Here is a 25,032-nt window from a genome sequence, read left to right on the forward strand (position 1 = left end):
GTTACGCGGGAAGACCCCAGAAGAGATGTACTTACAGAAGGAGACAGAAAACGAGACAGTAATTTCTTGGGGATGGAGGGTGAATTCAAGCTGACTGTAAGAAACCAAACAAACTTGTTCTGCTCCTGCAGACTTAAGTTAGAGTAGTTGTACTGAGTTCTTGAGATTCCTACTATGCTTAGGCTGCGTTCAGCAGAAGCAGCCAGATTTGTTACTGTACTTCACCAAAACTCAACAACATTAACTTTGACCCAACGTACTGTTAATCGAGGGGAAATGCAGCCTCCTGAAGGGAAGCAGCGAGGAGACTCACATTGCCTGTGGGTGTGGGCCAAATGACATGTGAAAGTACCTGGATACTTATCACAACTTACGTATCCTTCTATTATGTCACATTACCCTGCAATGATTAAAAAACCCACTTCAACACAAAACGTGTTGGAAAGAGCACATTTAAGAACCCACCCGTGAAAACCATCATGCTTACGGAATCAGCGTTGAGATTGAAGCGTGGTGGTTATTACATGGTATTCTGCATCCAGTAAGAAATGAGTTTGTCACGAAAAGCAGGTTCCCAAATCCTCGTTGCCGAATACCGTTCCTGGCAGCGGCACCTGCTGTCTGCAGCTCCTCTCCCCCTCAGTTTGGGGTGCTCGCTATCAGCGGGGCTCAGCCAGCCTCCATGCCTGCCCCAGGTTTCGTCTATCGGGAAGCCCCCTTCCACAACAGCGTTCACACGCGTGCCTAACTTCTCCGTCTGCAAGCGGAGTCCTGACAGAGCAGGAAGGGAGTACGGGGGTTCGTGCAGGCCGCCAGCGAGCTGCTGCCCTCGGCATTTCCCTGTGCTGGTGCCGGCGCCCCTCGCCCCTGCGGCGAGCGAGGCCAGTGCGCGGCGCAGGCAGAAAACTCGGCAAGAAAGGTGAACTGTTCTTCAGCTGCACAGCTCCCTGAACCGCCGTGCTAGCGGGTTTATGAGCAGCAGATGACAGGGATGGGGTGTAAGTAAACAGCAAGGGGACGGCTACTTTCTCCCGAGTCAGCTGTAGATCACGTTAGTTACTGTCAGACTAAACTCATGTGCCTTAAGTCAGGCTTTGGCACCTTTCTCTGTTTAAATGAAAAGGGTGGCGGGAGAGGACCTTTCTGTCTTCTTTACCAAACAGACCGTAACACCACAAACTAATGGGTAATGTAATTGCAAAAGCAATTGCAGAGACCACTACAATGTTCTATTGCATGATGAGAGGCAAATTTCTGTGGGTAACTCAGTAAAATCAGTGTTTAGTGTTATTTTGTAATATCCCTTGTAAAGTTCCCAAATACCTTTTAAAACAGCTACTCACCTTGTCCTCATAAGATTTCATTTTCAGCAATTCTCTTAAAAAATGACCTGAGACCATCTGCAAAAAAGTTTGCATTTTTGTGAAATATATCAACTCTCATAGGTCAATTTATTCAGAGTTACAAATTTCATTGAGAATAAAAGATTTATGCATTTCTCTTAATTAACAGAACAAGTTTAGCTAAATATAAACTCTGCACTAAAGTTTTGCAGTGGCACAATACCAACACAGAATACAGAAGCATCTTTAAACTATACAAAATTTTAAAATTGAAAATAATCCTGTTTACATATTCTTTATACATTAACATATAAAAGACCTCATTTAATGAGGCATCTAAAAGAATCAAAAACATCTCTACAGCTATCTCTGAAAATTCATATCTGGAAACCATTACACAGAAGCTTTACAAGACTATTTAAACAAACCAATACACACTTTTTACAAGATTAACATTCCAAAAGGTACTCATAGGCAGGTTGTCACTTTTTATTTTTTGCAGTTTACCTCACTGGTTATCTTTAATTATAAAAATCTTCCTATTTATATATGTTGGGTATTGTTGGATAACCAGTAATCTAATTTAAGAGTTGTGCAAAACAAACAAAAATTTGGAAAAACGATGTGTTTAACCAGTCATTTATATAAAATACCCACTACAGCACTTCTTTTGCTCCCTGTGAAGGGAAAAAGCCAGAACCAATCTCTTTCTGGAAAGTTACCAGTTACATTTTTATATTCCTTCATTAGACTCCTTCTATAAGTTATGATAAATTAAAAGTTCCAACAAGACACTGACTGATCGATAGACCTGCTCAACGTCCCCAAGTTTACAGCTTCTGTTTGCTGCCCGTATGCTGCTGCTGCTGCTTCTTTAGATCAGGAACACTCAGCCACCGCTGCCACCACGCTACCTGAAGGCTGAAGTGGCAACTCTCAGTACCTACAGAGGAGCGGAGCTTTACATAACAAAGACCTGCCTTGGGGCTACTGATCTGAGCCATTTCCTCTTCATCACTTCTAACATACCAGGAGAGCCAACAGCAAGAGGTGTGCAGAATTCATCTGAACTTTTAAAAACTAAGTTCAAATTATATGAAAGTATGTTTTCAAGTTTATTATAATAAATGCAATTACTAAGAGATTACCAGTTAGCAAAACTACTGTATGTGAATAACAAATGGAGAAATCTAATGTAACGCTGGCCAGTAATGCTGGTTTTCTGAAGAAGCAGATATAATATATTTTAAAGGGTCCTTTCTGAGAGGTTTTCTTTTCCCTTATCTTCTGGCAGTTAGGATATTTGGTGAAGCCTATATAAAGGAAGAGGATTTTCCAGAACTACTTGCTGTACACTTGAAAGGAAATGTTCAGTCTCTGTTGGTGTTATTAGCTGCAAAAGCATGTAAATTTCCCATCTGGCTCAGACCACTCTGAATATGTGCAACATGGATCTCAACGTTATTCTGAAAACAACTACAGGAAGAAAAGAAGAAAAAAAAGTGTTAAACCCCATATTTAAGAGTTGTGTCTGAATATTTCTACAGTGAAAGTCAAGGTACGAACACAGCCAATACAAAAGTTCAGATGAATCAGAGAGCAGCACATACTAATGCAACTTGATAGAAACATATGTGAAAATGGCATTTGCACAAACAGCTGCATGAAATCAGGAGTTACTAACTTGGGTACTTTAAAGAAGACTTTAACGTGAGCAGAGTTAATGAAATAAAAATAATATGAAGAGATGCTAAAATGCCCCAAAAAAGTACGGTGAAATGGAAACATCACCTTCTTCGCAGTGTACATCAACCTTTAGTTGAATCCATTCCAACGTGCAATTTGCAGTGTTGGTTATAGAGAAATTTCACTGATGTTTGGGGTTTATTTTTGTTTTTACTAATGAAAAGTGCTATAAAATGGCATTTCTCAGTAGTTATTTTAAATCAAATGGCCATCCTACTATCTTTGTGAATAAAAAAAATATGTGTGTAGCCTCCCATTGTTATGTAGCAATACGAGTATGGAGGGTATAAGGATATACCTAACATTTAGGTATATTTTCTAAATTATGTAATTTAGCAGCATTATCATGATAAAAAAAATTCTGGTCACAGATTGCTGGAGGCTGCAGTGTGCTTCAGACAAGTATCACCACATTCTTGCTATTTTTATAATGCTTCCTCAAGCACCTGGTTGTGACAACTGTTGAAAAATGGCCCATCTAGACTAGATGGGCCTTTGATCTGGCACAATATGGCTGTTCTTCTGCTTCTTCCTTTAAAAAATTGCTAATGGAAGCTGGTCAGAAGTTGTTATTGTCTCATATGCAGCTTTTCTTATTTACAGACAAGAGATTGAGTAACTATGCAAAAAGAATACTGAAATCATACTGTTCTGTGGTTTAAAGTATTTACTAGTGGGATTTCAAAGTCTGAAAACGTTCTAACTTACTAGTTGTCATAAATGACTGACGAACAAGAAAGTTTAGTTGCTGCATCAATTTAGCACTTTTTTTTTAAAATCAGGTTACTTCACTGATAAGTTCAAACAGAAAACTGCTAATTTCACAATCCCCTTTAAGAAGCCCCTTTTTAAATGGAACTATTCCTATAAGTTACCAGATTAAAACCCTTAATTATAATCAATGTTCACCTCTGAAATACAGTAAGAATTGCTTGCTGGCACAAAATGTGTAATTAAGAATTAAATATTCAAAAAGTAATACCTGATATTTGAGGAGTCTATTGAATTCTTAATGTCATTTAATGAATCTGTTAGTGATTTAAATTCAAAGGAATTCAGATCACCTCCTTCTGCTAGACACTGTAGGAGAAGAAAACAAAGAATGTTCTCACAGTTCGGCACAAAGAAACTGACAGAGCTTTAACACTAAGTATTTTACGGGAGAAACTATTTTTTGCAAACATATTACCTTAATCTGCAGTAATATTGCTGTCAGTCTAGAGATTAGATCAGTTAAATTTTCGCTCTCAACACAAAGCTGTCCTGTTGTCGAGGAATTTGCTTGCCTGACGATCTCCTGAGCCTCCTCTTCACACCTACGCCTCAGATCTGTGGGTTGGTCGGCAGGCTGGAGGCCCTGGTCAGGAGCAAGCTGTACAGATAAAATGAAGAGAAATTAAGAATAAAGATCTCCTTTGCCTTTGGTGTATGTGTGAAGTGACATGTGATTTCACAGAGAGTTCACAGGTATATAGTACGCAGTATTTTTTCTGCATTTATGTACATGTATGTCTATTTCAAAACTGGCCACTGGCATCAGCAAAAGTGTCTGCATTCTGGTGAAAGAAACAGAGACAGACAGACAAAGGCTGCAAGGAGAGAGAGAGAGAGAGAGAGAGGAATCCAATACAGCTATTACTAGTTTCATTTCAAAGTGATACCCGCCCCCCACGCCCTATTCCCAGGAAATTCTAAATTTTTTTTGTACTTAGGTTAAGCAAAACCAAGTACCTACAGATTCCAGCAAAATCTTACCTCATAACAATACTGTTGAACTTTATGCAAAACTTTATTTAAGTCTTTGTTTAGTTGTTCTAGATCTAGAACAATAGTTGCATATCTCCTCTGAAACTCAATGCCTATTGGCATAGAATAGGATTTCTGTGAAAAAGACAAAGCATATTGAAGTTAATGCAACACTGTACGTTTATATCTTTTGAACGCATCAAAAGGAATTTTCACTTGGAAATAACACTGAGGTATTTGAAATCCCAGTGTTTAACAGAAAAATGTTAACATACAAAAGATTGAAATGTAGTATCGCCATTTAAAACTCCAAGTGACAACTGTGTAGTAACTACCATGCTTTTACTCACTTCATAAAGTGCTATGATAATCTGTGGTGTTAAATGCTAGAGAAGATAACTGTGGTCTGACCTGCTTATATCTCCAGCAGCTGGGTATGGCTTCTCTCTAACTGTATGTCCTCCTGTCAGTAGGAGGCCAGTATAGCACAATATGGCCACAACCACCTCTGCTGCAGGATGGGAAGCACAGTTGTCTACTAAGTTAGTGGTCACTTGAGGAGGACCCAGTGCTACACACCTTCTGTTACAGCTAACAATTCTGCCAGAAAAGAAAGTTACTAGAGCTTATATTTGGTAACATAAGTATTTTGGGTAAGCACAATTTTCCACAAAAAACCCACCCAAACCAGAATACAGTGCTTTTTTCTCATATAGTTTTCAGAATGTGTCTCGACACTGTTTGGATGATATCTATGAAACTGAAACAAAACATACAATATATTATAAAATTTCCTTCACAAATGGTCTCTTGCAAGGTAAGCTGGATGTATTTCCACTGCTTCTCAGCCACAAGTCTGAGGTACAGGTACCTCAACAATCAAACCTGTAGCTATGGATTTTACACCACGAGATAAACTGCAAAGTCAAGAGCCTTCATCAGGAGGATCCAGGTCAAAAGCTCAACATCAAGGTTTCAGTTATCAGTTCAGTTCAAAGTTCTCCATTAAACTTTATCACTGAAATGATCTCTAGGGATTTACAAATGTGAATACCAAATAAACAGGACTTTAAACTAACACTGTAACTTCAGAATTCACCTAAGAGCAAATTGGAAACCAGCATAAATTTGATGTACTTCCTGCAGCTCTGGAACACAAGGAAAACATTGTAACCTTCAGACCTTCATCAGTGACTAGCCCCCCCGCCGAGAGCAGACTGTACAGCTCCAGGTTAGCTGTGAAAGCCGCAGACAATTGTGAATTCCCCATCAGAGAGGAAAGACTAAGGGAAATATTTCTCAGCACCAGCACTATTTCTGACCCGGGAGCAATCCAAGATCTGGAAACACTAGCAAACAGCTGAACTGGCAGACAAAAGGTGGACAGCTTTGAGAAGATGGAAACAGATAACATCTCTGTGTCACTGAGAATCTACATGCTTCTCTGGAATGACCAGCATCACCTTTACCTTGTCTTTATTGCAGGTCATGTCAAAAAATGAACTAACCATTTGGATAAACAAATTAAATAAAAAGGATGGCTATCAGAAAAATGTTTACCGTTTTATGTACTTAGTAACTCGTTTATAAGCCTACAATCAAGACTTGTATAGTGATGTCAAGATGCATAACTATTAATAAGCTGTCCTTTCAGAAAAATAAAATAGAAAATGTGCAGTTGTATGTATTAATAGCTCCTCTGAAGGCATCCCCTGCCTCATGTAAATTTATTATTACTGACAGATAATAATGGACTACATTCAGTACCAGTTCTGATTTTGGTCAGTTCTGTTTACTTCTATATTGGATCAGTTGTTTAAAAAAGTCTCCATAAAAGGATTGCTTTAAACCAAACAGTGGTGCTACTCTAAATCACACCTGTACAAATTGTAATCGAAGTCTGACAATTAAACTATACTTGAATGAACTCAAAGGACTCTGTTTTATTCATGTTCAGGTATGTTATTGATGTTCAAGTGGATTGGTGCCAGAAAAAGATTCTTGTTCAAAGAAAATACATTTTAAAGGAGAAACAACATACACTCAGCAGCACAAATGTAGATGGGATTGCCAAGGGACAAAGAGGATTAGAAGACAGCCTAAGAATATGGCCCAATAGAAAGGTATCACGTCCTCTATTTTTATCAGGACAGCCTTGAATAGTAACAGAGGTTGCTTTATGATTGCTGGTTAACAAAGGAAACAGCGCAAGGGAGGACTTTCAAAAGAATCTCAAAGTCCTTATCTAGGCTATAACTGAGCTAAAATATATCAAATCTAACATTTATTTCTAGATCTCCTTCTTCCCTGTTGCTTTTTTGCTCTTTCAATTTTGTGGAATAAGAATATCAAGGAAAATAATAATACAGTTAATTTATGACTTAGTAGCTGAGCGACATGTTAATATCTAGATTCTTGTCAGAGGCAGTATACTGTCATTCCTATGGATTTCCTTATCTATGCAAAAGTACTAATATCTCAGTAAAAACAAAAAGGTTTTTAGTTTGTTTTAAAAAGAGCTGGTAATTTTTCAGTATCATAATTACAGATTGCAGTGGTATGTTTTTGCACACTATTAATATGCAAAATCAAAAGACAAAACATTTGATGCACAGGAGAAAGTAATGTAGCAACTGAAATGATAACAAGGTTTTGAAGAGCAGTACCACAGCACAAAAGAAGAAAATTACAGAGACATAGGGATGGGGCAGTAGGAAGCAGAATAACAATGCACATGTGCACATGATCACTGAAGGGAAGAGGGAAATCTTACCACAATAAATCAAATCCTTCAACATTCAAATATTTTACATGAAAAAAAACAGCTTTTTGGCCCCAAGAAATAAAAAGGACTCCTCTTCCTCTGCACAAACCTTTAACCTTCTGTCTGTACGTTGTAGAGACAACTGTCTGAATGGGTGCTAGCAAAAGGTTGAGACTGATAGCTTTCCACTTTCATGTTGATTGATAGCCATGGGTGGTAGAAAAGGCATTCTTATCATTTTGATTTACTGACTGATGATTAGATAAAGCCTAGCAAGAAAAACTATTCTGCTGCTGCTAATTATGCTGTAGCTGCTCTGGTACTGTAATTTTAAATGCTGGTCAAGGGCACTCAGAGCTTTACATAGAAAATCTCTGAACTGAGTTATTGTTTCAGCCAGAAAGCTTAATAAATAAGTACCTACCATCTGCAAAATAAAATTATGATGAATGTCTTACCATATGAACTTGTACCCAAGGTTCTCAAAGTACATACTATTTCCTTACTTTACGTGTCAACTGACATACACTATCCCGATGTTAACATTCATCAGTTTCCACAGCATGTTTTCAAAAGAGAATATTTGAAACAACTGACCTCTGACTTGTCTTTAAAAAAAATAATTCACATTATAGAAAGCGATGAAATACAGAATTTTATCTAGACTCTGGTTTTAATTGTCTCTATTTGCATTAGCTGTTAAAGCATATCCTCTTTTAAGAACTGAAAAGAGAACATTCTCACCAGCTTTTCTGCTTCTGTATTCATCTCTCTCAATTGTTTGATGTGTTCCTTCTTGATCATAAGGATTTTCGATAACCTGGTCTAAAACAAAGGAACTATTTTTAGAATGAATAGGTCCTTAGTTTTGAAATGCCATAGAAATTCAAGATAATAAAATCTGTATTTCTTTCACATAATTTTAAAATACATTTCTCAGTTGTTCATCAAGTTAAGATGCTGAAATAAAAATTAATTAAACGATGGATTTTCCAGAGATTTTTAAAGCATTTTCAAGTGCCCTAGATTGGAGAAGGATAAAATCCATCAGCTGAAATTCCCTATAGGAAGACTAATATAATTTATAGCAGCTAGAGGCTGAAGAATCAAGAGTCTTCTTTTTTTGCAGCCTGAAGGAAAGCAAAGGGTGTTATCATCATGTACTACAATTAATATCACTCACCTTACCATACCTTTTTTCACACAGTTCTCAGCTTGTTCTCAGCTGTGCCCTTGACCGAGCACCAGCTCTTTGTGCACACTCCTGCAGTAAAACCTGGTATAGAGATTGGATCTATTTTATACAGAACAACTCTGGGCTTTCCATTTCCCTCTTTCATGATGGGAATACCTTGTTTCTGCTGCCCTTGGGACCTAGCAGGCTGAAGTGGAAATCACTGGGAGTGCTCTCAATACACACATCACTCCTAAAACTATTCATAGTCTCCAGGGCCCCGAGAGAAATCCTAGCTCCACTACAACCAGCAACAGTTTTATTACTGATGTAAACAGAGCCAAGATTTCAGGTTTTATAAATTTCAGAGGGGTTAACTGCATCCTAGTAACAGAACATGGGACTGGGAGAAATAGGAACTCCTAGTTCAACATATATCTGCTTATATATAATCCCCTTTGTTGATTTTCAAATTCAGTCTTAACACAGCCAGGTTTCTTGCCCTCACAAATCCTAATGGAAGATTGTTCCAGGATCTCTTTCAGCTAATTATGAATATTCTTTGAATTTCCATGTTAAATGCATTCTTGTTCACTCCACAGTAATTTGTTCTGCCAAAGCTGTTTTTCAGCTAAATATAGGCTCTCCCTCCTTGTATTTATCCCTGTTTATTCAGAGACAGTAAAAGCATCTCATCTCCACCGTTCTTTCACTAGACTAATCAAAACCCAAGCCTTTCCAGTCTCCTCTCCCCAAAAAGGCTCTTGATCTCCTAAACTTTTGTGGACCTTTCTATATCTTTTTTCCATTCATTTTTTCCTAAACGTGAGCAACAGGAAGCCTGTGCCAGCATTCCAAATGAGAGACCTGTAAACTAGACCTGTAAACCAGCATCAATACTTAACTCCTTCTACCACAAATACTTTGCCAGATGCATTTTACGAGCAGATGGCAAGCCATGGTTAGATGCACAGAGGCAATACTGCATAGGTTATCACTTCTCCAATTCTAGCTGCTCATTTCTGTCCTTGTACTATCCCCCAATGACCATGCTGAGCCAGCACTTGCATTTTTGCAGCTACATGAAGAACCCAATCAAGGGGACCAATAATGACAAACCAATAAATTCAGAAAAGGCAAGGAAAAGAAGTTTTAAAATTGTTAACTTGTGAGCTGGGTTATCTCTCTGATCTAGTTTCTAACACTCCACACAAATGCTCGTGTTGGCAAAAAAACACCTGGGAGGAAGGAAAGCACCATACACCATCTGTCACTGCTGCCAAAAACTTACTTGTCAAACTCTGCTGTCGTCACCACCCAGCAACTGCCTAACATGTCTAAGTCCTTCCCCTTCATGAAGCTGGTGAGTCCCCAACTTAATGCAGAATATGTTATTTGTCCCCAAAACTTGCAAGGTTTTTGATGCTTAACTTCTACTTTGATGTCCAGACATATTTCACAGAATCACAGAATCATCTAGGTTGGAAAAGACCTTGAAGATCATCTAGGATGATATTTGAGGATGCAGGGCCCTAGTTCTCCAGCTCGTGAGCTTGGATTTTATATTATATTCATCCTATTCCCAGATATACTCCAGTGATCAAGATAATCTGATTCTTTCTACAAGAAACTCTGACCTTTCACTGTATCTATGATGTCTACCAACTTTCTCTCATTGGTACATTTTATTAAATAGAGTTCCATTTTCATCTGTTGGTATAATCAGTGAATGCTTTAACTCAGTTCAGCCCTATTTTCCTTGAGAAATTCTTGCCTAACAGTCTCATTAAACTGGAAATGAGTTTTTAGTACAATGCCTTTCCACATCAAAAGAGATTAAGAAACAACCAGTATGTTTAGGTTTGTACTTTAGATTTAATTTTTCAGTCAAAAGAGTATTTATAAGAACAAGCATTTCAAAGTAAAGTGTGCACAACTTACTATGGAATATTTTCAAAATTTTCATAAGCAGAAAATAGTCAAAAATCCAGTATCCATTTTCAGATTTTTCCTCCTGCATTTAAATTGAGAAGATCACCCCTTTTTCCACAGCAATCAGGAAGACATCAATTCACTTTTCTGAACATGCTGCATTAACATACTCCCTCTCCTGGACATGCAGCAACCCTGCAAACAATCTGGTTTGTCCAGGATTGTTCCCTTCCCAACCTATTTTTTTTCCCCAAAACAAAACAAGGGGTTGAGGGAGAAAGCTGTACCTGAGCACTTGGAAAAACATCCTCCAAATTTTAATACTGATGAGAATGTAAGAATGTAGTCTTGTCGATTTTGACCTGCAGTATAATCTATGAAATATTTAAGGATACATTACATATTGCATGTAAGCATAAAAAATTTTTATTTTAAAATTTATTACTTGTTTAGTGTTAACTTTATTCTTAATATCATAATGTTAATTTTCGAGCCATTCTTCTCCTAATATGTATGTGTATCCCAAGCACAAATCCAGGCTGGGTGATGAGCGGAATGAGAGCAGCCCTGTGGAGAAGGACTTGGGGATGTTGGTGGATGGAAAACTGACTGTGAGCCAGCAATGTGCGCTCACAGCCCAGAAAGCCAACTGTATCCTGGGCTGCATCAAGAGAAGCGTGGCCAGCAGGTTGAGGGAGGGGATTCTCCCCCTCTGCTTCACTCTGGTGAGACCCCACCTGCAGTGCTGTGTCCAGCTCTGGGGCCCCCAACATAAGAAGGGCATGGACCTGTTGGAGCGGGTCCAGAGGAGGCCACAAAGATGATCAGAGAGATGGAACACCTCTCTTAAGAAAGGCTGAGAGAGTTGGGGTTGTTCAGCCTGGAGAAGAGAAGGCTCCAGGGAGACCTTATAGAGGCCTTCCAGTACTTAAAGGGGGCTACAGGAAAGATAGGGAGGGACTCTTTATCACGGAATGTAGTGATAGGATGAGTGGTATCATTTTTAAACTGGAAGAGGGTAGATTTAGATTAGATATAAAGGAAGAAATTCTTTCCTGTGAGGGCGGTGAGACACTGGCACAGGTTGCCCAGAGCACTGGTGGCTGCCCCCTCCCTGGCAGTGTTCAAGGCCAGGTTGGACGGGGCTTTGAGGAACCTGGTCTAGTGGAAGGTGTCCCTGCCCATGGAAGGAGGGTTGGACCTAGATGATCTTCAAGGTCCTTTCCAACCCAAACCATTCTGTGATTCTATGTCCACAGTAAAAAACAGAAAGAATAGCAGTCTGATGTCAAAACGTAAACTCGTAGAAATTAATATAAAGATTTAGAAAAACTAAGACTCCAGTGTATAACTATGATTAAAATAGTTGTTACAAATCCAAGTGTTTGCTCACAATTGCAAATTATACATAAAGAGAATATCGCTAACATTTATTTGTCAGTGTCTGCACATGATCTTGGCTACGCTTCCTTTTGTTACAAATTAATTTCAAACCTGTAAAAGAGAATTAAGGGTCTGGGTTGAAACCTAATTCAAGGTGTGCTGTATTTTTTCTGCTTTGTCCAAAATAAAGTTTTCCCATAAAATTGTTTATTCATGGTATCATAAATAATTGCCTGGCAATAGTTCTCCAGAAAGTTTTCTCTGAAGCAAACATTTTCTGATCATTTACTTCCCAAATCACCATTAAATCAGAATGAGGGCTTTGACCTTTTTACTGTACCAGTGTATAAGAAAGACTAGAACATCTTTAATCGTCACTTTTAACATAAAAATACATCTGGACTGGTGAATGCAGTGCAATCAATAATCAGTACTCACCAGGGTCACGTATTTCACAACACCAAATTTCAGTACCATCCTTAAACTTCTAATAAAAAAGTTGATGCTTAAAATGCTTAAGCTGTTAGGCTTAAAAATAATGCCCAGTCCTTCAATAGATGTTTTAAGCCTCTCAATTCTTTTATCAAAAGCCTAGATAAATTATTAAGTTGCTCACATAAACAAATGCCAAAAATCTGTGGCTTGATTTTGTTCAAAATCTTTTGACAATCAAGCAAAAATACATATTAATGCAGTATCTTTGTAAAATGCCACCATTTGTAATACAAGCAAGAGGCCTATACTTTTAAAATTCAGATTTCCATATAACGAGTAATAATATACCACCAAATGTGACTGAGAAATCACACATTTTCAGATTTAAAATACAGAAACAGTATCGTAAACAGATCAACTTGGCACACTAAATAGTTGTAAAGCTCAATACACCTTAGTTACCCAGTTTCACTGATCATACTCAGTGACTCAAGTAGGAGGATAGCTGCAGTTACAGTTTAGCAGCATAAACAAAACCTGTATCTTTTGTGTATTTCAATTTTTAACATATTAATCTTATAGCAACTACATCTATTTTAAATTTTCTTAGCTAAGCTAGATGCCAAGCCACCTTTTCAAAATTAGCTTCATACAGTAAGTTTCCCCTAAAAAGGTTAATAGATCATTCTGTCAAAAGTCATTATGTTGAACAGCCAAAATATTAGTGTCACATGAGCTACAGACACAACTTGATTCTTTTGACCAATTACATACACTTTAAAATCTGAGAAGTGTTTAGCAATATTATTTCTCAGTTCTAAACGCAGTTCATTCCAACCTCCTTTAGCATGTTCAAGACAGCTTTCATTGTTAAAAATTCAATCACACATCTTAAAAGCCAACGTGGCAATTACATTCTTCCATCATGCTGAAGAGTAACTTGCTTCCGTGAGTTTTGATATTCAATGAATCTCAGCTTCCTTACATTACTTGTCTGTGCTCTTCTGAACTGGTATACAAAACCCACTACGGAATTCTTTCGTAAAGATGAAGATAAAAAAAGAGTTTTCTTATCTATAACATGTAAGCTTGCTTTCAGGGCAAAGAGTGTTTCTTTTCTTCTCCAAGAGGGTAGGACATTACATAACATAAAATACAATATATGATAATGCACATGGGCAAATGTTCTTTGCATAATGCAAGTATATTTTAAATAAAATTTTAAAAGTCTTAACACAGTACGAAGTTTGCAGGTAGAAATAATATCTTTTTTTAGACCAAGTGGTAGAACTGGGAAAAATAAGACACACTTTTGGAGACATAAGCCCCTCCTGTGGTCTGAAGAGCAGCATATTTCAAAGCTTATGAACAAGTGAGAAAATTAAGAAGGGATGGGGGAATAAAAACCAGTATTATTAATATCTTTTCAAAAGTTAACGTGGATATCACCACATTGGTCATAAATCAACAGAAGGTCATTTAACTGCAGAAGAATTACAGAACAAAACACAACAAAATTAAGAGTTGCAGTCAACACTTACCACTTGAATGAGGAATTCTACTGGAAAACCTCCTAGTGTTTCACTATCTGTGCCTGAAATTTTGCTTTTCCACGAAGATTGTCCTAATAAAGGATCACTGTCCTATACAAGAAAGAACAATTAATTTAGTATCTTATTTTTAGAGGGATTTGCTAAAATTTTTATCTTGCTGAATAACCTCAGAAAATTAATCTCAAAAACTGTTTAAGGTAAGAGCTTCAACATGTATCAGACAATATTTCAGTGATTAATATTATATGAAAGAAGTAACTTACTGTAATTGGAGACTGGAGTGAAGGTGTATAAGGCAATCGGGGAGGGGTCATAAAGAACCTTGAAGGCCGTTGTTTCTGTCCAAAGGCAGCGATTGGCATGGTTTCATGAGGCTCGTTACTCTGCAAGACAGGAAAAGGATATACTTCAGATGTCAGATTAATTAATTTTACACACCTTGTGGAATACATAATTTATTTCTGGAATCTGGACTAGCCATGCCCATCCATGCCCCAGCACAACAATGTTAAAAGATTAACATATTGCTTTTGGGCTAGCAGGAGCTTCAAAATCATATTCCATTGCTGGAATTTTTCAAAGTGTTATGGCATCACATCAAATAAAACCTGCAAGAATATTTCCAAAAACTCTATTGGCAAGTTGTAGACAAATCATGACTGAAAAGGAGTTCAGCAGAGGCTCCAAACTCAGATCATGACAGAGACTAGACAAGTTATGGACCGTTAGTAGATTCAACACTACCCAAGATACAAAACAACATGACGTTCTCTGAAAAGCTTGCAGTCTAGGTCAGGCTGTTTGGCAGCAACAATTTCTGGAGCTCATAAAGTGGTACAAAAGCCTATGAGCTAGGAAATAATCCCAAATTGTTTGACCAAAGCAACATCCCCAGAGGTAGCTTCATTACCTTAAGAAGTTTCAAAATGAGGTTCAATCAACCACAGGCGTTTCCAGACTTTGGCAAATTAAAAAGGGCCAGGTTTTCTTGAATATTTTCTGCAAATTCTGCCAGGATCCCATAGCAGAATTTTCTTTGGGATCTTACATTACTCGTTAGATTTCTTCATATTAAACTCAGGCTATTATAACAACCTATAATAGTAGGTCTAGTAAATTATTCCAACCTGAGCCATTATGTTTTTATCACAGAGGGTTAGCCTGTTCTATAAAACCATAAACAGTAGAAGCTCATTCCCCTGGAATTTCACATGCATCTGTTATTCTTGTTTCTACTTTATGACAATACCACCTGGATGTAATATTTTGAATTTTCTTCTTTTTGATTAAAGCATACAATTGTAGATTTTTAAATTTTATTTTATTATTATAGCTATTTTAAGAATGTGTGTCATTAATACTTACAAGAACTTCATAATCTGGGACTGTGTGTGTTCCAAGACCCGCCCTGTCAAAAGTCACTCTGTATGTAGCATTGAGAGTGTCTACAGCGTCTATTTGTCCAGTGAATAGTCCATCATGGACACCACGCAAACGTGCTTAAAAAAAAAGAACAAAAACCCAAACGTTATAATGCTCTGATACAGTTGAGAAAAATAAACTATACATCTTTTGCAAGTAACCCCTCATATGTATACTTAAAACCCACAGATTAAATACAGAAAAAAAAGTAAACCCAGAAAAAGAATTGTATGCAATACAAATGCTACCCAAATTTTTGTCAAATTTATCTTTGGAAGTCAAGTATTTCCCAAATCTAATCCTTTGCACTACACATTTATGTCTAAATAAAACACTATTTAATATCCAATACCTCCTGACAGACAGATTTTGCAGACAAAAGTAAATTTCTGGATCATTTTGCACACCATTTATCTTTGATCACTTCCACTGAGGACTGTGTATTTAGCAAAAGACAATGAGGAACGCAGCTCAAGGATACATCTCTAGGAGCGTGAGGAGAGGCAGTGTTGTGCATGCCTGCTCTTCAGCAAGAATTAAGGACAGTGTTGCTGAAGAACACAAAAAGCCAAGAGCAGTGGTGGCTTGAGTGGGAGATACCATGCTTAAGTGAAAAGCATCTGGATCACAGACAGACAGGATGGAGGAATTCAAGTTTTTATAAAATTAGACAAAACTTGTGGAATGTTTTTAACAATATTCCTTCCTCAGTTATGCATAAGTTTTTTCAGTAAGGCAATGTCATGTTTAGTATACCCGTCCAACTACACTGCAATATCAATTGTACATCTGTTTCAAAATAGGTATTTTTATAACCTTCAGACAGCACTCAGCTCTTTGCATTTATGCATCTCTCCTAGATTTGTTAGACATACTAGACATAAAAAAAATTTTAAAAAATCTACAATTTGAACAACAGAAACAATAAACCATACTAAGTTTGTACCTTAAAACCTATCACTGTTTTAAAAATACTAGCTAATCTTCACAAGCACCTTCTCAATGAGCTAACAATAAAAACATAAATTTAAAACATCAGAAATTGTAACTATGTGCACTAAGTATATTATGGTTTACTAAAATCTTTGCACAACACTTGGCTGGTTTTTTGTTTGTTTATTTTTAAGAAATTACCTGTAACTTTTGTTCCTATTACAAGCGGTAATGGAATTTCTTCTGGAAGATCTTTGAACTGTGAAATATCTGCAACTTTCCGCTGCTGCAAAAGTCTTATTTTCTGTCGTTTCTGTTTTAATGCCGATCTCTCTTCCTCAAAGAATGCAGAGGAACACCTATAATACAATTAGGTAAAAGTATACTTAAATTCAGCACTGAAAATATACGTATGTGAAGACATATGAAATAAATAGGCATAGTTTATAAATCAGCGAGAAAAAAATGAAAGAGCTTGGGGTGAAGTGTTCAAGAGAAAATGATTTTGTTGAACGGATTTAGACAATCTTACTCCACAGAATTATCACTCCCAAAATAACAGTTTATTTAAAAATAATAGTCAGAAATGCTAGCTGTTACATTAGTATCAGAAGAGCACAACTTTTTCTGCTTATAGGGATCCACCTGGTGTCACAACAAAGCTAAAGCAGGTTGCACATCCAGTCTACTCTGACTAACAGTTCAGTGCATGGAAGGAGGACTTGCTGTGATGACCCTGGCTGCCATCACTTACTGATACGTAGTAGATCTCTTTCACATGTGCTCATTAGCTCAATTCAACTAAGTTAGTATGAAAGGGCACCAGATTCAGAACATAAAAGCCCACTTCTACGTCTCATCTCCTTGCATCTGTGCAGAGTACAACTCAGCCACAACACCTCTATTATGCAGATGAATTGTTCTGAGATTGAAGATAGTAAAAGTACAAATTCGTCTGAACTTGGACTATTGTGTAAAATCAGAAAATCTCTAGCAGTCCCCTCCCTGTTTTGGGGTGTATGTGGCTTAAAATGTAATCTAAAAGATGGAAGACTTAGTCCTAAGGCCCTTACTTGGTTTTTCATTTTCACTTTTAACCTACTGAATAGGCATGATGCATGAGGGAGATTCTGAAAGCATAAAGACATTAAGGACTCGATCCTATCTCTCCTTATTAAAAAAAGTTTTATCATTCTTGTGCCAATGAATCAAGTCTTTTACATAAGGAGTACAGATGCTATTGTACGTCTGCTTAATTGCAGAAGCAGTTATTTATCAAATAATTTATTACCTTTGTTAATTGCTTTACTGCAGTCAAATGCAATTTAAACATTTTCTGTGGAACTCATACAGTTATATATTGATTACTGATCAATAAATGTTCTATTTTACAAGGTTATTTCAGAAGACACTGACAACAACTCTGCTGGTTCACCCTTCTACACTGCAAATTATTTTCTGTTTTAAATCCCTTCAAGATCTTCCTCAGTTATTTATCTCTCACTCAATACTGATCAGTCAGCTCCTATTTCCAAGCCTGCTTCTACTACTCTCTTACTATGTGCCAAAATAAACATTCTTATGTTTTCTTCTGTATACCCCTCGCTCAGAGAGTTCCACAGAGCCATTTCACCATTTTCCAAAATTTCTCTTCCTTGCAGTGTGTATGAGAAGATCGTAAGAATCAAGCTGCCAGGATGCTGAGACCACTTTTTTTCACACCAATCAGCAGCTTCATGCTTGTTTGTCTATGCATACGTCATTTGCCCTTTTATCTTATACATGGTTTCTAAGTTATATGGGGCATAGACCATCTGTTTTGTCCAGTGTGTACAGTGTTAACACAATGAGATCTTAGTCCTAAGCAAAGACTAAAAAAAAAAAAAACAGGAATGAACTGAAGCTGTGATGTAGGTGCAGTAATGCACTGCACTGATGGTTCCTTTACTAGGCTTTCCAATCACTATCCCTGTAAAAGATGTCACTAGTCTTTGTACAGTCTAGAAACCATGTTGTAGATTGAGCAACTGTAGGTGTGTGTTCCACTCACCGGTTTACTACTGAAGAGCAGAATGTGTTTACCTGGATTTCTGTATTGCCTAATGATCCTCATTAGGAATTCAAAATATCTGGAAAGCGATATGGCAGAGAGAGAGAGTGATGGTGGCTGGGAGACTCATGCAAAGCTTATTTGGATATTCTCATTTAAAGATGCTATTTGCTTCATATTTACTACTGGGGAGGAACAAGTGTGAAATAATGCTTGTCACAGGCTGTGAATATGAAGTAGCAAAATGCAGGTCAGAGCTTTTCAATTCCATTGAGGAGAACAGAGTGACTAATCACAGCAAGACAAGAAAGAAAAAAAAAAGACATAATAGTCCTAATTGTGTCCAGGGTCTTGCATCAGGAACATCAGACATCACCTGATGTTCTTTGACCCATGCTCTTAGAAATACAAATTCAAATGCTGATATACTAATCACTGACCTTGGAAGGTCCCTACAACAGCAACTACTGTTTTACCGCTAGCTCAGATGTTCTTAAAAAGTCTCTGTTCCAAATGCTGGAGGTCATGGATGTAGAAAGTATTTGCAACATATTTCTGGCTTCTGTTAAAGGAAATTGCCAACCCCATGTCCCCCAAATGTATTTAATAAAGGTTATCCCATCTTCATGCCATTCCTATGAAAAAAGTAAGATTAAAACTATGGTACAGATCACATTGCAACCTCATTAGTTTTCTGCAGAGACTTTTTAAGAGGTTGAACATTCTTCTCAGTTTCTACCTGTGTTGTGAGAATCTGAACTAACAGAGGAAGCATCACCATCATATAGTGGCAGCACAAGCATATCTGTGCTTAGTTCATATCCATTGCTATTTCACAACTCCAATTACAGTTTATACAGAGTACACAAGACTAACTATTACCTCTTCCTTTTCTTGGAGCATATCTTTCCCCACAGTCTACTGGAATCTTACAAGCTTTGAAGGCTCCCATGAAGAATACTGTTGTGCCAATCAACCACACTGTTGATGGTGTGATAGGACATTTAAAGTAGCAGCAGACATAAGAAAATACTACAATATATTTAAAATAAAATTTAAAAAAAGACAACAACCACGTGCACAGCTATCACACAGAGACACTATTATCCTCTGCCATCAACACTGTGGATGCAAAATGTCTTTTTTTTTTTTTTCTTCCTTCATGGGGAGATATCAGTACTGACATAGTATTTAGCTTACTTGCATATGATGAGGACAGACAGAAGAAATTTCTAACAGAATAGTAATGTTAAAAAACTTTATACTCTAGAGGTACATGAAAATTATTGAAGAAATTAAAAGCAAACAGGAATGCTTATTTTATGTTGATAAAAAAGCAAGAACTTGTAAAGTTTTGGTTAACAAACAAAACAAGACTCTATATCCAGTCAAATACTTGTACTTCAGAATTCAGGTAAAACATCTTCCTGCCCATTTAGACCTGTGGTTCCTTAGGCATGAGTCTCTCTTTTTAAAAAACTAACCCAAACCAAAACCAACACTTCTCCTGCCCTGTCCCACCCCACCCGACCCCACCACCCCCAAAGGAAGTTTTATCAACAGTCCAACAGACTGCTGAATAAGGCAAGCTGATCTTTTATAGTCGTACCCACTTTTGGCAAAAGTCAAATGAGTAAGTGATGATTTAACGTCCAAATACACCATTTCCCTCTCAGTGGGAAACATGATGATAGAGGAATGAAAACCTATCTCAGTTAAGCTCAAACGATATGAACACCTTTCCAAAAGGAACTACTTTTAAGCTGGCTCTGCTGCCTTCCCTTGACTGGCAATTTTTAGTTATGTAAAGCTGTTTATAGGCACAGGAGATGAAATAGCGGCCATCAGACAAAACATAATCTGACTCAGTACAGTGATCTATGAAATGGATTCAGTGCTTTAGTGTTTGTGTTTTCATAAATAAACCAGTCTTTCATTTCTGCAACATTACTTACACATTTTTCTCCTGACCTTACACAATGACAGGATGGTTGAGTTTGCGAGGGACCTCTGGAGGTCATCTGCTCCAACAGCTCCAGCAGAGTCACCTACAGGGAGCTGCCCAGGACCATGTCCAGATGGCTTTTGAGTATCTCCAAGGATGGAGATTCTACCACCTCTCTGGTCAACCTGTGCCAGCGTTCAGTCACCCTTACAGTAAAAAGAAGTGTTTCCTTACGTTAAGACAATCTCCTGTGTTTCAGCTTGCGCCCATTGCCTCTTGTCCTATCTCCAGACAACAGTGAAAAAAGCCTGGCCTTGTCTTCTCTATGCCTTCTCTTCAGATATTTACACACAGAGATGAGATCCTTCCTGAGCCTTCTCTTCTCTAGGCTAAATTGCACAGGTTCTGTGAAAAGGCTGAACTGAATCAGTGGGTTTAGGAATGAAGAATTCTGAATTAGAGAAAGAAACATGCCCTTCATTAAATTCTGGCTGCTTCTCTACAATGTACAATATTTTATGGGTGACTTTCTTTTCTCTCTGTTTTGGCAGCCAAGCCAGGAAAAGTTAAGGATCTATAAAATGGTTTTAAAAAAATAATAAAATAAATGAGATTAAAATGTCCACTTGTTTTCCCCATGAAGAGCTAGTTATAGCCAGAAAAAAAAAAACTTAGTGAAAAATTGGCCTGTCTTCCATGTCAGGAAGCACTGCAGCACAGAAGATACAATAATAATTTCAGCCTATCCTAGCGTGGACACTCAGTTATCTAGAGCGGGAAGAGAGTATTTCAAGTATAGGTCCATGACAACTCCATGGACTGGACACACACATATAAGGAACAGTGTTTGTGGGGGAGCGGGGTGTGTGCTGAGAGAACACCTTTTTGACAAAATGTTTTTCTACTCTCAGCTATTACTTTGCTTTACTACCTGTATGCAAAATTATTTTAGAAGGAACAATTCCAACATCAAAACTACATGTAGTTATTAGTTGAAAAGAAAGAAAAAAAATAATTTACCTCCGTGGTTTTCCCATTAATCGTCTGATTTTCCCCCACTCTACTCTTGTCAATTTTCTGGTTTTCAAATTTGGAAAAGATTCTTTCAGGCATACACAGAAGTCATTATCTCCTTCAAATAGTGGTCTGTTGAAACATAATTGGTCCTCTGTTAACTACACTTAGTAAACTTTTGTCGTGAGATTCCAAAAACCATCCATCATAAGAAATACATTGAAAACGAAAAAAATATAAATTAGTCACATAAACAAGACACTTCTATTCAAAGGGCAAATTTAACCTGAAAAAAATTCAACTGAAAACAGAGACAGAAAGTTTCCAGGACTATTGTTCTATTTGAGCCTTACTACCAGTGATGTTTAAAAATGTTCCTTTCTGTTGTTACTGCAGGGAAACATATGTATTCATCCCACTTTGTAATGTATATAAAGGCACCAAATGAAGCTCCAGCAAAGCCGATGCAGTGTCAGGAGGATACTGCAACACACTGAAGGAAACCATAAAGATATGGTGAGGTATTGAGAATAAAGTAAGGGACAATGTAATACTGAGAAACAGACAGACAGTACCTTTCTCATAAATTCATTCAGTTATAACCCAGATTCTCAACAGAGGGTTCCAAAATACAGGAAATTGAGCCAACTTGTCATTCTCCACAGCTATACAGGTGAGACTTTTATTGTATCATACCATGACTCCATGATGAAGCGGAGGATCAGTATTATAGAAGTGACAGTTCAGAGAACCTGTCTACACAACATATGAATTTCTCTTTGATGCTATGACCTGTCTGTATCTCTGTGTTTTACGACTGCCTTTTACTTTGTAGTACCACATCCTTCTTGGGGTGAAGAGACAAGGGAGTAGCAATGATATGCCCGTCTAATAGCAGGTTAATCATTAAAGACTGTGTGCAACTGAAATAGATCTCACCTGGTGAGAACAAAAGAATAACTGCATCCAAGATAAAGCCACTTTCCTCCACTCTCTGCAGGGTGCTGGAATTTAGAGAGGAATATCCCCAAGCACAGAACAAAGAGGATCTGGGAATCAACACCACTTTCAAGTGAGTTTGTGGGGTGGTGGGAGAGAGGAAAGGTGCATGGAGGTAAGGAGACTCGGGCAAGAGCGGAAGAGAATATTTCTGCAGTAGAAGGATCTGCAGCTGCGGCATGAAGTGAAAAGGAAACCACAAAGAATGATCAGTGAGGTGTATAAGAGTTTTATTTTGTCCAGATTTACTGTTGCTAATGTAAGATATCTGCGTAAAGAACAACTGCTTCGGGGTTTTTTTTTGAGAAAGAGAATCTCTATTTGATTGGTTTTACTATCACTTGTCCCTAAGCAGGCAAACTAAACCCACAGCATCCACAAGATTGGAAGTTCTGGGAAATGGTATAAGCAAGCTACAGCTGCATCTGGTTCTGAGGGCCTATGATCACTAATAGTAATAAGTAGTTCTTTAGAAGTCTCTGCATGTCAGAAGTCAATGGGATTTTACAGAAAACAGTCCTCTGCAGCAGTGTAGAGAGAATCCAACTGAAACAGCTTCAGTAATCTAATAACCATAGATGATAGTTGTAGAAATGAAAATATTTCCAAAACTTATAGTAGACATGGCGGTTAAATTGATGATTTCAATTTCAGATGAGACAATGCGAATAAAATATTTTGAGACTTGTACAGTGAGCCATGTTTTCTCAGTCAACAGTTAGCTCTATGCTTTAAACTTTTTTAAGCTTCTCATCACATCACTCAAAACAACATACATCAAAGTTTTTCTTCCAAAGACATGCAGTTTCTTCATAAACTATGTTATCTTAACATGATCCTATCTCACTAGCATTACAAGCATACATTGGCAACTATCAAAGAGGTTTTCAGAATTACCTGCTAAACTCAAATTCTAGTCTACTAATTGACCTAAAGTTGCACAGACAATTATTTGAGAGTAAACGAAAAGTTCTTGGACTGTTGTAAAAACTGTAATTACAAATGTCACATATTAAAATTACTACTAGGAATAAGTAGGGTTTGGGTTCTTTGTTTGGTTTGTTTGTTTTTGTTTTTCAAATAAGGGGAAAAAAAAGCCTGTAAAGACTACTTCTTTCAAAGGAATTAAATCCTACAGATGATGAATTTAAAACTAAAATGGACATGTAATTTTTCTACTTGTGATGAACATATCCTAAAACGTTTTTCTGTTGCTATGACTGCCTTCTCAGTTAAGGAAAACAGCCACAGTGATTGTGATTAAAATAGGAAGGAAAAACAGTAATTATTTTGTTATGAATAAATCCTGGAAAAGAATGCTTCTTAACTCAGAAGCCATTTTTTAGAATGTTAAATACTAGTGTTTCATCTATTGGTCAATCATGTAGATTTTAAGATTCCATTCATCAATAATGATTTTTACATTTTTAGAATTTTTAGTTTTTCATGATTAGGGACTAAATTTAAATGGTTCTTTTAAACAATTCACACCACCTTGCTAGTGGCATTAAGAGAACAAGTGCCAAAGACTCTGAGGCACAAATTGCAGAAACAGTCTAGGAGATAGATTAGGAGATCCAAGAAGGATGCCGATATCGAGACAACAGCTGAATAGTCACAACCTGGAGCTCTGTTAGCGATCACAATAAAAACAGGATGATGCGGAAGAAATATCCGAAATCAACATTTACACCTTTTAGGGAAGCAGCACCTTACGAAAGCAGTCTCCTTCCCATCCCCCATGTGTAATGCTGATCCAAGGGTTTAAAAAAGTCCAAGTGTTCCAATAACTTTATGCTTAAGACGTTAAAAATATTATGAATAAAATCTTGTATCTGGCAGAGGCAGAGGTGATAAAAAGAAAACTATTTCCATGAAGGAAGGCTTTCCGTAGAAGACCACCCAAGGAACTACCCAAGTAGGGTGCTCAATATAAAAAAAGATAGAGGAAAAAAACCCCCCAAAACAATGAAATAATTTTCAATAACTAATAATTTAAGAATAATCTTTGGAGTATCTAACCAACATACGGAAATTTGCAACTCAATTTCAGAAAATGACTTGTTTCTGTACTAGTAAGAGATAATTATATAAACCAGACATACTTATCTATGTTGGAATAGAACCATTCGTATATGCACCACTTGTGAGCTTTGGGAAGTTTGAGCAGGTTACGAAGCCGTAAGCCAATCTTCTGTGAGGCTTTCTTGTCTGGTGTTGGCATTGTTGTATTAAACTTCTATGTAGTAAAATAAAGGAAACAGTTAAACACAGTCTAACACTCGTCAATAGTCAAATCATTAAAGTACATTTTCTTGATAAAAGTTTGCACGTTAATAATTGTTACATTTTAATCACACGTACTGTTTCATGACAATTTTTTTGTTGCAGATCTATAATAATCCTTACTGCGTTATATCAGCAATGCAATCAAACAGAACAGATGGCAAACTTTAGCAGGATCAATACAACAAATTATCTTTACACAAAGCTCTTCTAACAGAAACATTTTCCAACACTGAAACTACATTATTAGTAACAATGGCATGGCACTAAAGTACACGCAGACTTCAAAAGTTTGAGGCACCACTGA

General features: G+C 37.2%; 1 protein-coding gene across 7 annotated transcripts in view; it reads right to left on the minus strand.

Annotated features, from left to right (window-relative positions):
- Positions 1-1,432: 1,432 nt before the first annotated feature.
- Positions 1,433-25,032, minus strand: part of LIN9 (lin-9 DREAM MuvB core complex component) — a 39,749-nt gene continuing 16,149 nt past the window's right edge. For 6 of the 7 annotated variants that reach the window (XM_074863852.1, XM_074863848.1, XM_074863854.1 and 3 more), the window contains 11 exons: positions 24,545-24,678; positions 21,447-21,572; positions 16,633-16,790; positions 15,442-15,575; positions 14,340-14,459; positions 14,065-14,166; positions 8,344-8,424; positions 4,845-4,970; positions 4,279-4,461; positions 4,072-4,169; positions 1,433-2,819 (listed from right to left, as the gene is read on the minus strand). In XM_074863852.1, coding sequence (XP_074719953.1) covers positions 2,714-2,819; positions 4,072-4,169; positions 4,279-4,461; positions 4,845-4,970; positions 8,344-8,424; positions 14,065-14,166; positions 14,340-14,459; positions 15,442-15,575; positions 16,633-16,790; positions 21,447-21,572; positions 24,545-24,678 — 1,368 coding nt within the window. In that variant the 3' untranslated portion in view covers positions 1,433-2,713. The remainder of the gene's footprint in view (positions 2,820-4,071; positions 4,170-4,278; positions 4,462-4,844; positions 4,971-8,343; positions 8,425-14,064; positions 14,167-14,339; positions 14,460-15,441; positions 15,576-16,632; positions 16,791-21,446; positions 21,573-24,544; positions 24,679-25,032) is intronic. The other variant, XM_074863851.1, reaches the window with a different exon arrangement.

The sequence above is a fragment of the Strix uralensis genome, chromosome 3 (genome assembly GCF_047716275.1).
Source record: "Strix uralensis isolate ZFMK-TIS-50842 chromosome 3, bStrUra1, whole genome shotgun sequence".
Classification (NCBI taxonomy): domain Eukaryota; kingdom Metazoa; phylum Chordata; class Aves; order Strigiformes; family Strigidae; genus Strix; species Strix uralensis.